Source organism: Erythrolamprus reginae, chromosome 5 (genome assembly GCF_031021105.1).
Source record: "Erythrolamprus reginae isolate rEryReg1 chromosome 5, rEryReg1.hap1, whole genome shotgun sequence".
Taxonomy (NCBI): domain Eukaryota; kingdom Metazoa; phylum Chordata; class Lepidosauria; order Squamata; family Dipsadidae; genus Erythrolamprus; species Erythrolamprus reginae.
Window position 1 is genome coordinate 76,246,675 of NC_091954.1, and position 15,709 is coordinate 76,262,383.

At 39.1% G+C, this 15,709-nt stretch overlaps 1 protein-coding gene across 2 annotated transcripts; it reads right to left on the reverse strand.

Moving 5' to 3' along the window:
* Positions 1-5,193: 5,193 nt before the first annotated feature.
* GAL3ST2 (galactose-3-O-sulfotransferase 2) lies at positions 5,194-13,352 on the reverse strand. Of its 2 annotated transcripts, none has more exons than XM_070754049.1 (3): positions 13,285-13,352; positions 8,281-8,539; positions 5,194-6,000 (listed from the first exon to the last, which is right to left on the reverse strand). In XM_070754049.1, the coding sequence occupies exons 2-3, from the start codon at positions 8,494-8,496 to the stop codon at positions 5,194-5,196; spliced, it is 1,023 nt and encodes a 340-aa protein (XP_070610150.1). In that variant the 5' UTR covers positions 8,497-8,539; positions 13,285-13,352. The 2 variants fall into 2 exon arrangements, with proteins under 2 accessions (XP_070610150.1, XP_070610151.1); XM_070754050.1 differs by having other exon boundaries at positions 8,281-8,532; positions 13,281-13,352.
* Between the last annotated feature and the right edge of the window lie 2,357 nt (positions 13,353-15,709).

The following is a 15,709-nucleotide window of genomic DNA, read 5'->3' on the forward strand; positions in this document are numbered from 1 at the left end:
TTTTCTCTGTTTAGTGACATCTTGTTTTTTGTGTTGCGACTCTCAAGCCCCCTCTCCCACCCTGCCTTTTCCTCTCCCTTTGATTCAACGACCTTACTAGATGTTACAGAGAAAGCACAGAGGCAGTACTATTTAGTAGCTTCATCAGCAATGGCAGACAAAGACTTCATTGTCAAGAGTTCAGTGAGGAAAGAACCAGCATTTTCCAGCATTTGCTGTAATTTCCTCATCTGTCTATCTATCTATCATCATCTATCTATCTATCTATCTATCTATCTATCTATCTATCTATCATCTATCTATCTATCTATCTATCTATCTATCTATCTAATCTATCTATCTATCTATCTATCTATCTATCTAATCTATCTATCTATCTAATCTATCTATCTATCTATCTATCTATCTATCTATCTATCTAATCTATCTATCTATCTATCTATCTACCTACCTACCTAATCTATCTACCTAATCTATCTATCTATCTATCTATCTATCTATCTATCTATCTATCTATCTATCTATCATCGATCGGTCTGTCTGTCTGTCTATCTGTCTATCTGTCTATCTGTCTATCTAGCTATCCATCTAATCTATCAACCATCTATCTATCATCCTCTATCTATCTATCTATCTATCTATCTATCTATCTATCTATCTATCTATCTACTTTACTTACTTACTTACCTTGTTTACTTAATTACCTTACTTACTTACTGAGACACTCATTTCCAGACCATATTTACATAATTGAAACATAAATTGATAGAAAATTCCATAATCAGAAGTGAATTCTGGGTGATCATGAACAAAGATGTTCCATTCTCTATTTTTCCAATAACAAGAGATTGTGACATTCCCAGTGTACCTGTATGATTGAACTGTTATCTAACTATGTTTATCCATTTTCATCTAATTATAATACAAATATACCTGGCACCAACTTTTTCCTGCAAGATCTCCAGCATATTGTGTGCCCCGCCATGCGCTTCAGGGGGTGGGGGGTTTGAGAGGCTCCGCTGTGAACGCCCAAATTATCAATCTGTATTTAAAGTACACTTAACATTTAACAAAGCCAATGTCTAAAAAATATGAGAGAATTCTTGAAAAATGAGAGGACTCCAAATAAGAAGGTGGTTTTTTATGAGGGTGTTTTTTTAATCTCCTCAAAATATCCTGTGAGAAAGCTTTTTCAATTTAAGACATAGCTGAGACCCATGTAATGTGATCACTTATTGTTTCAACGAACAATTCCAATATTAAAAAGTCAAAGCAGGCAGGATGAATGAACTTGAGGGGGGGTGTCTCTGTCTCTCTCTCTGCTGAAAAAAGGAGACTCCCCGCAAGTCAACTTACGGGAAAGATGGAGAGAGGGCAAGGTGACAGCTCCGGTGTAGGCACAAGTTTACGCCCACCACTTTTCCCCCAGGGCGCCGCTTCTGCACGCAGGTTGCAAGGCCATCCAACCACTGCCTCTTGTTTCCTGGGGGGGAGTTTTTGCCTCCTATTTCTTCCTGGCGGTGGGAAGAATATCAGCAGGAGTGGGCAGGGCGTGGTCCCTGGACACAGCTGGAGAAGCCAGGTGGGGCTCAGAGCTCACAGGGGTTTCTCCTGGCTGACAGCAGATCAGCTGTTGGGCGGGAGAAATGGTGCTGGCTCTACCGCGAGGGTTTGAAAAACTTGCACGGAGTTTGTTTTTTGCCTGTGTGGCCGTGTGACCGCACAGGCTAGAGGGAACAGTGGCCAGAAGCATGGATGTGGACGCATCCTGTGCTCCTGTCACTCACCCGTGGGCTGGATAAATGGCCTCAGCTGGCTGCATGCGGCCTGTGGGCCATAGTTTGGGGACCGCTGCCTTACAGTATACTGTGTAGTGTATAAAATATAGTATATAGTGTTGTGGTTAGCTCTGGCCCAGCTCCTGCCCCAAGGACTGTGGATGTGGGGGAGACATCCACATGCTGCAGGCCTGTTTTGCCACCCAGTGGAATCTGATGATGAAGGCTCCTCTGACCAAGAAGACATGAGTGACAGGGAGGAGGAGAGTGGGGCAGACATCTCAGAAGGAGATCAATTATCTAGCTCCTCCTTGGATTCAGAACAAGAGTTAATGATACAGCCACGAATGCAGAGAGTGATGCATAGGCAATAACAACTGAGAGATTATTATCAAAGAAAATGAGGCCACCTGTGGTTGGGTGGGGCTGTGGTAATTAGTGAGGCTGCTATAAATAGCAGCCTGTGGGTTTGGCTATTGTGGAGGATTATCTGATCGTTGTGTTTCATGACTGCTTTATTGACTTGGACCTTTTGTGTGCTGATTTCCCCCCCGCTTTGAAACTAAACCAGGGCAAAGTGTGTTTCACTTTGTGAAAAAAGAAGGACTGTGAATTGCCTCACAGCTGCAAGCTAAGTATCACAGAACTGATAAGGGACTTGTACAAATTACCAGTTTGGTTGGAGACACGTGCTCTTTGCTATCCCAAAAGAGGGCTTGGTTTAAGTGAATTTTCATTATAAAGAACATTGTTTTGAATTTTCAAACGTGTGTGTGTCTGAAATTGTATCTGTGCATTTTTGGGAGCATTCTACCAGAGAGCTCGACAGAACAATATAGTATGTGTTATGGTATGTGCTATCATCTATGACCTTCACTTTGTTGTTTGTATATATTCTGAGAAATTAAGCACTAGAGACAAATTCCTTGTGTATCCAATCACACATGACCAGTAAAGAATTATGTTCTGTTCTGTGCTGTGCTGTATGCTATAACAATTGGCAGAATTATTAATACAATTGCTTCTTTATTGTAGTGATTAATATGTGTCACTAACACTATGTAGACATAGCGTGTTAAACATCCAAAATTATCTCTGAGATAAAAGAGATTCTATTGAAGTTCATATTAAAGTTATCTTAAGTTATATTCTCTTCATTACAACAGCAACAAAATTAAGACAGACTATACAAAAAATATTGCCCTGAATTGTATAAAGATTTTTGACAAAACTTGTAAATCTTGTATTGTGTTACTTGGCCAGATATTAAACATGGATCTAATCTACCCTGAGATACCCACTACCACTGCTGCTTACAATTAGAAATGATTTGATGAGGTGTAAGGATAACTTTGGAACCTACTATCATGTATGGTGGACCTGTATTTTGGACTAAAATACAAGGATGGATAACAGATATGATTCAAGTTAAAATAAATAAGAGACCAGAAGCATTCCTCCTAGGAATTATAGACCAGAAATTAGAGTGAGATAAATATTACTTAACGTTATATATATATTAACGACCGCCAGAATTGCTATAGCTCAAACTTGGAAACAACCTACTATACCAGACGAATCAATGATAATTAAGAAAATCATGGACTGTGTAGAGGCAGATGCATTAACATTAAAACTAAGGAATAAAGAAGATTCCATCTATTATAAAATTTGGAATTCATTTTATGATTGGTTTAAAAAAAGGAAGGAAATTTAAAATCATATTATAATAATAGGTGAATTATTAAAATTAGAAATTCAGAATTATGAAAATAACTATCCATTTAATAGTTTATGTTTAAAATGTCAATTTGTATGATTTGAAATATTGTACATATGATTAATACAAGGTAGTAGAAATAATAACTGATTTATAGATAGAAATTAATAACCAAAATAATTAGTTTGGATACCAAGTGTATTTGCCAGAATTTAAGTGAACGGAAAGCTATGCAAGTTCATTTTTAGTGTTATTTGTATGTGTTATATTTTTGTTTTTTGTTGTCGTTTTTTGTATTTTTTGTTTGTAAATATGTTTTCTTTGTTATTTCTTTTTTAAAAAAAATTCAATTAAAAACATTTTTTTTAAAGAAATGATTCGATGTGTTTGCCTAAAGACACCCTTCCTTGGGTATATTAAACCTAGTGCAATAGTACTTGTACCTCTGCCAACCCATGGACATAGTATGACATAAAAGATTATTTTACCACCAATACTGTACAGCTTTTGCTAAATGTAAGACTTTCTGTGACCTGAAATTCCCAGCCTGGGTTTTTTAGTTTGCTTCAGTAACAAGCAAATAGAACAATATTTACCACATGCTTAATTCCAATAATTTCTGACTATTTATCCCAATTGCCATGAAAATCAATGTATAGCCAGATTGCACAGTCAGAGACTCTTGTCTTCACCTTATAAAAATGGTAGGAAAAGAAAACATTTTGCTAAACTGAGGCTATTGCTTTCTGCAGGACAATGTTCAACTTATAGAAATGTAATTTTGATCAGTTTTTTCCCCAAACTCCATCACTCTACTAAACAAATAATTCCCTCAACACTGTCAGACTTTCTACTAAATCTGCACTTCTATTCTACTAGTTTTTCTCATCATTCCTTTCACCCATTTCCTTCCATGTTGACTATATGACTGTAACTTGCTGCTTATATCCTAAGATTTTTATTAATATTGCTTCTTCATTGCTTATTTGACCCCTATGACAATCATTAAGTGTTGTACCATATGATTCTTGACAAATGTACATTTTATTTTATGTACGCTGAGAGCATATGCACCAAGACAAATTCCTTGTGTGTCCAACCACACTTGGCCAATAAAAAAATTCTAAAATTCTCTAAATATCACAAGTGTTTGCATTTTTGGCACTAGTGATCAAAGTGTCAAGAGAGGAGAGAACCTTTTTCAGTAGATGTGTAAAAGCAAAAGTTAAACAATAATTTATTTAAAAAAATTAATATACATTAAGAGTTTGATTACAATTGGTGAAATGTTATGTTGACCCTCTATAATTCATGGTCTTAGATACAGCTTTTAATTCTGATGTTATGAAAATTTTAGAACTGTGGATATGATCCAGTCCACTGTTTGTTTGTGTCCATCTATGGTCAGAAATTGGTCTTTAATCTACATCTCCATTGTACTGAAATGGTAAATGAGTTTAGATATTAATCAGAATGGTTCTACAAGATTTTTTTGGTAACTTTCTAATAGTTGTCCCTTAAGACTTTTGTAAGGTTAGAATTTCAGGATTGGTGTTCACAAGCAGTGACTCTAATTTCCACCTCATTTTTGACTCTGAAAATGCATCGAAGCTAATCTGGAGTATTTTGGATGAAGAAAAACTGATGTGTAGAATGCTGCAAAGATTGGTCCTCAGTATAGAAAAATGGTGAAACTCATCTAACTATTTTTTTCTTCTCCTTAAATGGGAACTGTAAATTGTACAGATGAGCTCTATATTGGAGTTCTGGCATGATCATCTTTTTACAGATATTCAGGGTCTTATTGTCTAAATCTTGTCTGAGATTGTAACCCATGATATGAGCATTTCCTGCTTGATGTGGCCTCAGACTCTTATCTTTAATTTGATAGTCCTCAATTGCAGTTTCTTCCAAAAGGCATGTCTCCATTAGTTCTTTTTGTCTCTTCTGCAAAAGATCAACTTCCTTGTACAGCGTTTTGAGGTCCATTCTTTCCTGAATCTTCATCCAAAATGATTTGTTGAAATGTTTATAAAGTTCCCAATCTAAAGCACACCACTCCTTTACTTTCTCCTTGTTATCTGAATTCAGAGTCTGAATGTTATGGTGGCTCCGGGCATTCATCTTGAAATAAATCACATCATCCAGATCCCAACACAAAAAATCCTTCAAAAGGATCATTGACTCATCAAAAAAATCAGCAATCAGTATCAAGTGAAAAATCTCTTCTATGTTATGCAGGACAAACTGGATATAAAGCTCATCGTATTCTTTGTTGTTGTTATACCCAAAATCAAACCACATGTTGTTCTTAGCATACATATTATCTTTTTCGCTCATATTGTAGTATGACCAAGGAGATGATAGAAATTCATTAAGATTCTTGGATTTTCTAAATGCTGGTGCAAACGTTTTGTAGTAGGCGTAAGATGATTCAAACAATAACGCTGGGTGTCTCAGGATAGAAAAATAAAAGGTATTATTTGGCATTATTCTTCTGACCTTTCAAATGAAAGAGAAAGGGAGAAGGATTAAAATAAGTATCAATATTTTTAAATGATCAGTAAAAATCCTGTATTCTGAAATCAATACAATTGACCTATTACTTGCAGAACTTAACAAGATTTCAGGAAAATTGGTGCAATATGAAATGGTACTTGCTTTTGCATATCTGTAGAGAGAGATACTATACATTAAATTAGCGATATTGAGACATTACAAGAAGCCATAAGAAAACAAAGACTCTAATGGCACAAACAAGTTTTAAACTCCTTTGGGCTTCCATGCTTCTCCTTTTAAAGGAATGCTTTAAAAAATCACTGTCATTTCTAAGTAATTGTAGTAGGTTGTATTGTCCCAATCAGAATATGTATATGCTTTCTTTAACTAATTTAATATTTAATATTAATATTAAATTAGATTAACCATAACTCAAGGTTTGGATGTTACTTTAAACAATAGGTAATTGGGGGAGAAATGAAAGTTTCCTGTATCTTTCTTTATAATTTGAGTAAAGAAAGATCTAATTTATCATGTTTGCATTCAGCAAGTATGAGCCATCAAAATGCCTGCCGTCTTCAGCTCTGCTGGTGCACTCTATGAGGCCATTGTGGGAGTGCGCGCATCTGGCGGGCATGTGCACACCCATTGGCACAAAATTTGCTTCTGCGCATGCGTAGTAAGCGAAATGTGGGGATGCGCATGCAAGAGAAATTTCGGTAATTTTCGCAGATATTTTTGCTTCTGTGCATGCGGGAAGATATAAAATATAAAAAGGGGGTCTCCATTATTAGAACCATAGGTGCCGGCTGTTGCAGATTGCAGAATCAAGTGACATATTTGATCTATTTGCAGAACAATATGTTTAGAAATCAATAGCGCTTAACAATAAACACAGTATACTTTGTGTGCAGTTACATATGCTGAATGAGTTTGTTTCATTTCCCTGAACTTTCTGCAGAAAAGTATTTGAAATACCACTACGTACATTACTGCTCAATGGGAGGATGAGACAGATGGCGCAAGCTGATATTTTTAAATGAAAAGTGAATCATTTTTCCCCAAATTGCACTCTTTCAGATATATAAAGGGAAATAGAGGTTCTTTGAAGTTTTTCAATTCAATTTTTCAATTTTAAATTGTTTTACTAAATAATTATGTCACTGAAAAGTGGCATTTCGCTGCTGAAATTTTGTTGTGCAAATTTGGGAGAAGGGTTACCGGAGGTTACAAAAATGGACTTGGGCTTAATGTTCTCTCCTGTGTCCTGACCTGTTTTTTCTTCTTTCCCCTTCATAGAATGTAGAGATTACTTAAACAGTCTTCACTGATGTTTTCCTTTCAATGTATATATCCCATGATGTTCCCCTTACCTTGTAACCACTTCTTCTCCAATGAATGTAAATACAAACAATAATGGGATAATTAATTGCTAATTATCTTAGGGCTGGGTGAATATACCAAAGAAAGGGGGAATAGGGGAAAAGGATTATAAGGCTTGCCCTTTTCTTGGCTTCCTCATGAGTAAAGTTGCAGAAACTTTTGGTGTTTGTTTGTTTGTTTGTTTGTTTGTTTATTGTTTGTTTATTTGTTTTGTCCAATACACAATAATACACAATGAGGGTTATAGAGGATATAATCAGGTAGAATGTATTAAAGGGGGAATAGAGGAGAAAATAAAGGAGTGAAATATAACTATGAGAGAATAGCAGAAAAAGATATAGGTATAGAAGAGAAGATTTAGGAGATATAGGAGAGACAATAGGACAGGGGAGGGTAGGCACTCTGGTGCACTTATGTACTGACCTCTTAGGAACTTGGTGAGGTCAACTGTGGATAGTCTAAGGGTAAAGTGTTGGGGGTTAGGGGATGATACTACAGAGTCCAGTAGTGAATCCCACACTTCGACAACCCGATTACTAAAGTCGTATTTTTTACAGTCAAGTTTGGGGCGGTTAATATTAAGCTTGTATCTGTTGTGGGCTCTTGTGTTGTTGTGGTTGAAGCTGAAGTAGTCTTTGACAGGCTCACCCAGCTCTTTAGGTTATGTATCAGCATCTTCTGATGCTGTAAGTATGTTCAAGGACAATTTCTTAACAAACCCCTTTTAAGATTTGTTACAGTTCTGGGATCTCCTCATTCTTTGGTATCAATTCTGCAAATTCCAAATTAAGCATCAGCACAGATTAACAGCAACAATGAACTCCTACAGAAAGCACTAACTCCAACAAACAAGTTGGAATAAAACATGGAAACTTTACAAAAAGACTTCTATATTCTTACCTGTTCCCAATTAAACTTTAGATGATTCCCCATGATGTTGAACTTGTTTCCTAGTGTTTTGAATTCCTCAACATATGATATGTGGAAGGGATCAGGATAGCCAAGATGGGGCACATTCCCAGCGGGTAAGGCCACGGTGAGGTTATGTTTCTCTGAGAAGCGGTAGAGGATGTTGAGTATTGTACTGCTGGCTGTTTTGTGGGTTTTGAGGAACATGACATTTGTGATGGCTTGACAAGTTTTGGAAGGTGGCTTCTGCCTAGGTAAATACACAATATATAATCGAAGAAAAAATATTTTAAAACTACCTTTCCCACTTGGTAATTGACTGCTGTGGCTTCCCTACTTTCCTTTGTGCTACTATGTTTAGTCTGATCTGTTTTTATTTCTCTGATGCATTTCTATAGATCATTTGTTTACATATGTTTGAAAGTTGGAAGTTCCTAGTTTGTGAATTATCCGGGACATTTATGAGCCATAAACCATCTAGTTAATAATAAAAAGCTAGATGTGTTTTTGTACAAAGTATCAATAGACTATTCAGAGTGGTAATGAATGTGAGAAACATCTATTTTAAGATGCTCACGTATTGAAAGAATTAAATGAACTAGCTGATCTGTCAGTCCAAATAATGGGTGGATAAAGTTAAGGAAAGGAAAATCAAAACACCAAAGCGTGGATTTCTCTCCTCATGAGAGTTTTTATAAAATTGTGCAGGTGCGCCCTTGTTTTGGCATGCGTGGAAGCAAAAAAAAACCCTCGCCGAAACATGGGCACACCTGCACGATTTTGCTACCTCTGCAGGTGCCGAAGCAAAATCGCGCTGGCCCCACAAGCACTCACGAGCCATGGCGGCGAGGCCCAATTAACGTTCCGGGTAGAAGCCCGCCGCTGCTCCTACCTGTTGTATCCAGAGGACAGTTAGACCTTGTACCCTCCCCTTATCCTTGGGCGGGAAAACACTGTAATTAGATTGGTTGGCTTAACCTGGCAGTATAAATAGCTGCCAGACACGGCCATGTTTGTCTTCTGTTCTGAACTGAGTTACCGTTGTATGTTTCACTGTTCAATAAACCAATTTACAGATCCAGGCCTACCGAACACCACCCACCTTTCTCTCTCTCTCTCTCTCTCTCTCTCTCTTTCTTTATTTCTTTCTTTCTTTCTTTCTCTCTACTATATAGATTCCATACAGCTCTGAACCCTTAAGGAAAACCAAATACAAGTGGTCCTCACTTAATGGCCGTTTGCTTATCAAGTGTTCTCATTTATGACTGATCTCCCCAGAACTACTTGACCTGTTTTGGGAGATTTGACAGCTATGCATACACACAGACACACACACACACACACACACACACACAAACAAAACCAATTACAATATCCAACACAGTCATGTGAATGAGGTTTTTTTCCAGTTTGCAAAAATTCCTTTTGATTCTGGTTAAAAATGGCCCCTGGGGAAAATGGACTTGTTTAACAACCACAATGTTGTTAAATTAATGGCCATGGTGTTTGCTAACCCAGGGATCTGCAACCTTGAACACTCTAAGAGCCATTTTTCTATTTTCTTTTAAACATATATTTCTCTGTTTCTGTCTCTCTCTCACTGCTCTCTCTCATCTCTCTCTTTTTCTTTCTCCCTCTCTTTTTCTCATCTCTCTCTTTCTCCCTCTCTGTCTCTAATCTCTCACCTTTCTCTTTTTCTTTCTCCCTCTCTCTCCCTCTCTAATCTCCTCACTCATCTCTGACATCTTTTTTCTTTCTCCCTCTCTTTTTCTTATCTCCCTCTCCCTCTCTGTCTCTCATCTCTCTCATCTTTCTCTCTCCTTCTTTCTCTCATATTTTTTCTCCATTTCTTCTCTTTCGCTTTCTCTCTCTCTCTATCATCTCTTTCTTCCTGTTTCTCATCTCTCTTTGTCTCTCATTTCTCCCTCTCTCTTTCTCCCTCTCTCAATTCTCTCTCCCCCTCTCTCATCTCTTTCTCCCTCTGTCTCTCATTTATTTCCCATCTTTTCCCTCTTTCTCATTTTCTCCTTTCAGCTCTCTCTCATTTCTCTCTCCCTCTCTCTCCCCTTCTCTCTCTCTCTCTCTCTCTTTCTCATTTGTTTCTTTTTCCTCTCTCTGATTCTCTCCATTTGTTTCTCTCTTTTTCTCCCCTTTCATCTCTCTCTCTCTCTCTTGTCACGGCATTGGCGAGGATGATGACGCCTCTTCTTGCTGCCGCTGCTGCCGCCACTGCCCAGTGAGGTGAGTAGCCAGCTGTGCTGTGCAGGAGAGCTGCAGCTTTTTCTTCCCTCCCTGCATGCGGCAGCAGTGGCAGCTGCTCCTCCCTGTTTTTTTCCTTCCTGAGCCGACACAAAGGGGATCGCGGCTGGTGCTGAACTGCCAGTGAAGGATGCGGAATCTCAAAAAGCAGAAAGAGAGAGAGGGGGAGGGAGGGAGGGAGAGGGAGAGAGAGGGAGAGAGAAGGGGGCAGTGGCAGCCACTAGCATTGAGGGGAGAGTGCCACACAGTAAGTGCCACACAGCTCTCTCTCTCTCTATCTCCATTGCTGGGTGATCTTGTGTGAAGAAAGGAACAGCAAAGGAATAAAAACTGATTTTACTGCTTCCCCTTGGCTAATCTTTTTCTGACCTAGTCTTCCTGATAAATAATAAAGTACAGAGTCCCCAAAACCTCTTTTTATTTTCATGGCTATGAATTATGTTCATTCCCAGCCTTAACAAGTCCTAAACAATGTTAATTAGTCCGACAAAGTCTTTTGGAAGAAGACTGATACCACCAGCCTTTATCTCCCTTGACACACTGTCAAAGGCCTAATTGGCAAGGAGCTTTGCAAGGTCAAACGGAAACATGGAGTCAGGACTGAAATACTGATCAGAAGTGAATCAAGTTGCTTCCTGCAATGAGCACATCCATTTACTCCACTTTTATATCTATGGGAGGGGGCCAATTATCTCCAAGCCTTACTCCTGAGCAGTGTTCCCTCTAATTTTTTTTGGGGGGTGGGCGGAAAAGTATAGTGTCTGAGCGGCAGTCCCTTTGGGACTGGGCAGCACAGAAATAATAAATAAATAAATAAACAAACAAACAAACAAATAAAAAACCCACCCTGTTTTGCCTCAGAGAATTTCAAAATAAAATACTGTACTGTGTGTCTATAACAGTGAGCTCATAATAGGGCAACTCTATCAATATCAAAATGCCACTTAAATAGTTGAGCTAGTTTCAAACTAGATTTTGATTTTCTTTCTTTCTTACTCCCATTCTTTTTCTTTCTCTTTTCCTTCCTCTCTTTTTTCAATCTGTTTCTCTCTCTTCCTCTCTTTCTTTCTCTCTCTCTCCTTCCCTCTCACTCTTTCCCTCTCGGCTTCTGGGCAGGTTTGGAAAACTCTGAGTTGATGATGATTTTTAAGTGAGCGATTGCTCACTGCTCAGCTTAGAGGGAACTATGCTCCTGAGTAGTCCTTCTCCTCTGTAACTGTTTTTGCCTTCTGGCAAAAACATGTGCATTGGGAACATGCTACTTCTGTTCCTTTGCCTCACTCGTATCAGCCTCTAGAGCAGTGATGGCAAACCTGTGGCATGGGTGCCACAGGTGGCACATGGAGCCATATCTGCTGGCACAGAAGCTGTTGCCCTAGCTCAGCTCCAACATTCATGTGTGTGCTGGCCAGCTGATATTTGGCTTACACAGAGCTATGGAAGGGTGTTTTTGGCTTCCAGGGAGCCTCTGGGGAGATGGGGGAGGACATTTTTACCCTCCCCTGGCTCCAGGGAAGCCTTTGGAGCCTGGGGAGGGCGAAACATGAGCCTACTGGGTCCACCAGAAGTTGGAAAATAGGCCGTTTCCAGACTCCAGAGGGCTTCTGGAGGCAGGGGAAGCTGTTTTCGCCCTCCCCAGGCATTGAATTATGGGTATGGGCACTCTTACATGCACGATAGCATGCGCACATGCTCTTTTGGCACCCGAGGAAAAAAAGGTTTGCCATCACTGCTCTAGAGGCTCTGGAGTTAGCACAAATCTTCCAGGTGGCCTGGGCTGGATCTCTGCTTCTGGCACCGAGCTTTCTCCAGACTCCAAGCTTGGCCCACGTTCCTCCCCAGCCTCCTCGCTCTCTGACTTCTGCTGCCCACTCTGCAGGTTACTGGTGGACTACAGAGTTCCCTCGATTTTCTTTTCGCAGGTTTGAACTTCCCGAATAGCCTATACCACGGTTTTTCAAAAGATATTAATTAAAAAATAGTTTGCAGTATACCACGATTTTTCCTGCCCGATGACGTCATACTAATAATTTTTGCAAGTAAATAACACAAAAAATATTATTAATAATTATGTTTATAAATATCAGGATCACTAAGTGTCTTATTCAATGGTGAGTACCAGTAATAATGGTGAGTAAGTGGTTGTTAAGGGATTGGGAAATGGTAATTTAGGGGTTTAAAGTGTTAAGGGAAGGCTTGTGATACTGTCCATAGCCAAAAATGGTGTATTTATTTCCGCATCTCTACTTTGCGGAAATTCGACTTTCGTGGGCGGTCTCGGAACGCATCCCCCGCGAAAATGGAGAGAACACTGTACAACAAATGCCCAGAAAGGGAGAATTTTCTCGATATTCCCGCCAGGGACCCCAAGGTCAACTGGCAGAGCCTGATCTTTCCACAGGGGAAGGGAAGTGTAGGAGTGTAGGAGCATCACTTGGGCATTCCTCTCACTGCTTGTCTCTGCCTGTTCATGGAGATCAACTTATCCCTCAATGGGCGTTAGCCAAGGGAAAGCAGTAAAATCAGTTTTTATTCCTTTGCTAATGCTGCTGTTCCTTTCTTCACACAGATACACACACACACATCCTGCAATCCAGTGTGAAAAGGGAGGGAAGAACACTTGGTGAGTCAATTCAATGTAACACTTTCTTATCGTTGCAATTCAGTAACTCAACATCAGTATCCTTTAAAGGAGGATGTTATTTCTATTGTATTTGTTTTAGAAAATGTACTTACTTGATGTCCTCTATAGCATAGTATTGAAAGTATCCTATCAGGGTAAGACCTGCCAGCCAAAGAATGAGATGCAAAGATCTAAAAAATAAAAACAAAAAACAAATATAAGCATCATTTTCTAATTATCTACCAGAGTTCTTAGGATGTTTATACATTACAAACTATCTTTGCCAACTTCTGAATGTAATGCATTCACTACTTTACCCAAAATAAACCAATAAAGCCATTGGGTGAAAAATGTAGATGAGATACAAGCTTCCTAAGACATGAAGCACCAAAACTTGGTACTGAACTGTAGAATTATAAATGTAGAATTATGCTGGTGGAGTTTCCTGTAAATTTTAGGTGCAAAATAAATGGGAATGTATTAATTCTCGGATGGGCTTAAGCCATTTATTGCTGGATTAACCTACCAGAACAAAAAAGTTCAGGGCATTGAATTACGCTCCACTTGAGTAATATCTACTGTATTATCTGCTGTAGCCCTTGGCTATATAAAATATAAACTTGAAAAGCTGTAACCCATAGCCCTAAAATGCTACTGCTTTGCCAGCTAGATATAGATTATGAATCAAGGGAGACAGTTACATTAGAAAATATCATTTAAAGCCATCTTAGACATACTGGGGCTGACTGGAAAGTTGTAATTCTTCAGTTAAAAAGCTTAAAATTAAGGCTTTGGAAAACACTAATTTGTTACTAATCGTTGTACTGCTTAGTCATACAATTCTAGTTTTTTTTATAATTTCCATAAAACTCAATTCAACAGTAAAATATATAGATTGCTATCTACAATTAGATGACCTTAAAAAATTTTTTTAAAATGATGGTCATTCAATCTACACAGGAAAAGGAAGAAAATTTTGTTATCTATTATCACTATCAAGTTTATCTTCTGTAAAGTTAAAGTTGAATTAAAAGAATTCAAACATTCCCTGTACACACACACACATCTCTTTGCCATTGACTTTTTTTCAAAACAAATAAGCTTTCTGTTCAGAACATTTCTTTTGAATTTTGTGGTTTATCTTGTTTTATTATATTACAGATTCTAACTAAAGAGAACTCCAAAAAAAATCTCAAGCCTTCCTGAGAAGAAGGTTTGGGACAGAAATAGGAAATTATTTATGAATGTACAGAGAACCAGGATATAAGCAGTCAGTATTCTAAAGTCCTACAGGTGAAATTCAAAAAATTAGAATATTGTGCAAATGTTCATTTATTACAATAATGTAACTTAAAAGGTGACACTTAATATATGAGAGATATTCATAATATGCAAGGCAAGATAGTTCAAGCCATAATTTGTCATAATTATGATGATTATGGAATACAGCTCATGAAAACCCCAAATCCCCCATCTCAGAAAATTAGAATACAGTGATCCCTCGATTATCGCGAGGTTTCCGTTCCAAGACCCCTCGCGATAATTGATTTTTCGCGATGTAGGGTTGCGGAAGTAAAAACACCATCTGCGCATGCGCGCCCTTTTTTTCATGGCCGCGCATGCGCAGATGGTGGAGTTTGTGTGGGCGGCGGGGAAGACCCAGGGAAGGTTCCTTCCGCCGCCCAGCAGCTGATCTGCTCGGTAGCGCAGCAGCAGCGAGCAGACGAAGATCGGGGTTTCCCCTTTGCGTGGGCGGCGGGGAAACCCCGATCTTCGTCTGCTCGCTGCTGCTGCAGCCACCCAGCAGCTGATCTGCTCGGTAGCGCAGCAGCAGCGAGCAGACGAAGATCGGGGTTTCCCCGCCGCCCACACAAAGGGGAAACCCCGATTCGGCTCCTCGCTGCTACCGCGCTGCCGAGCAGATCAGCTGCTGGGCGGCCGAAGGAACCTTCCCTGGGTCTTCCTCGCTGATGCCCCCGCTTGCCCGCCCGCCCGCCACCCGCCAGCAAGACGGGGAGAGATAGAGAAAGAGAGAGAAGGAAAGAAAGAGATGAGAGAGGGAGGAAGAGAGTGTGAGAGAGGAAGAAGCAAGAGAGAGAAAGAGAGAGAGAAAGAAAGATGAGAAAGGAAGGAAGAGAGTGACGTCATCGGGTGGGAAAAATCGCGATATAGCGTTTCGCGAAGAACGAGATCGCGAAAATTGAGGGATCGCTGTATTATATGTAATCAATTAAAAACAGGATTGTACATAGAACAATATCGGACTTCTGAAAAATATAAGCATGCATGTGTACTCAATACATATTCAATACCCAGTTTTCTTAGCAAGGGAATTAGAAGAATTAAACCAGATAGAGATAAACAGGGGAGATGTTCTTGTATGCCTTACTAAATTAAATGTCAACAAATCGCCAGGTCCAGATGGCATCCACAGTAGAGTTCTCAAGGAACTCAAGTGAAAATTGCTGAATTTCTAAATAAAATATATAATCTTTCTCTAAGATCAGGCACTGTACTGTTCTTGAGGATTGGAGGGAG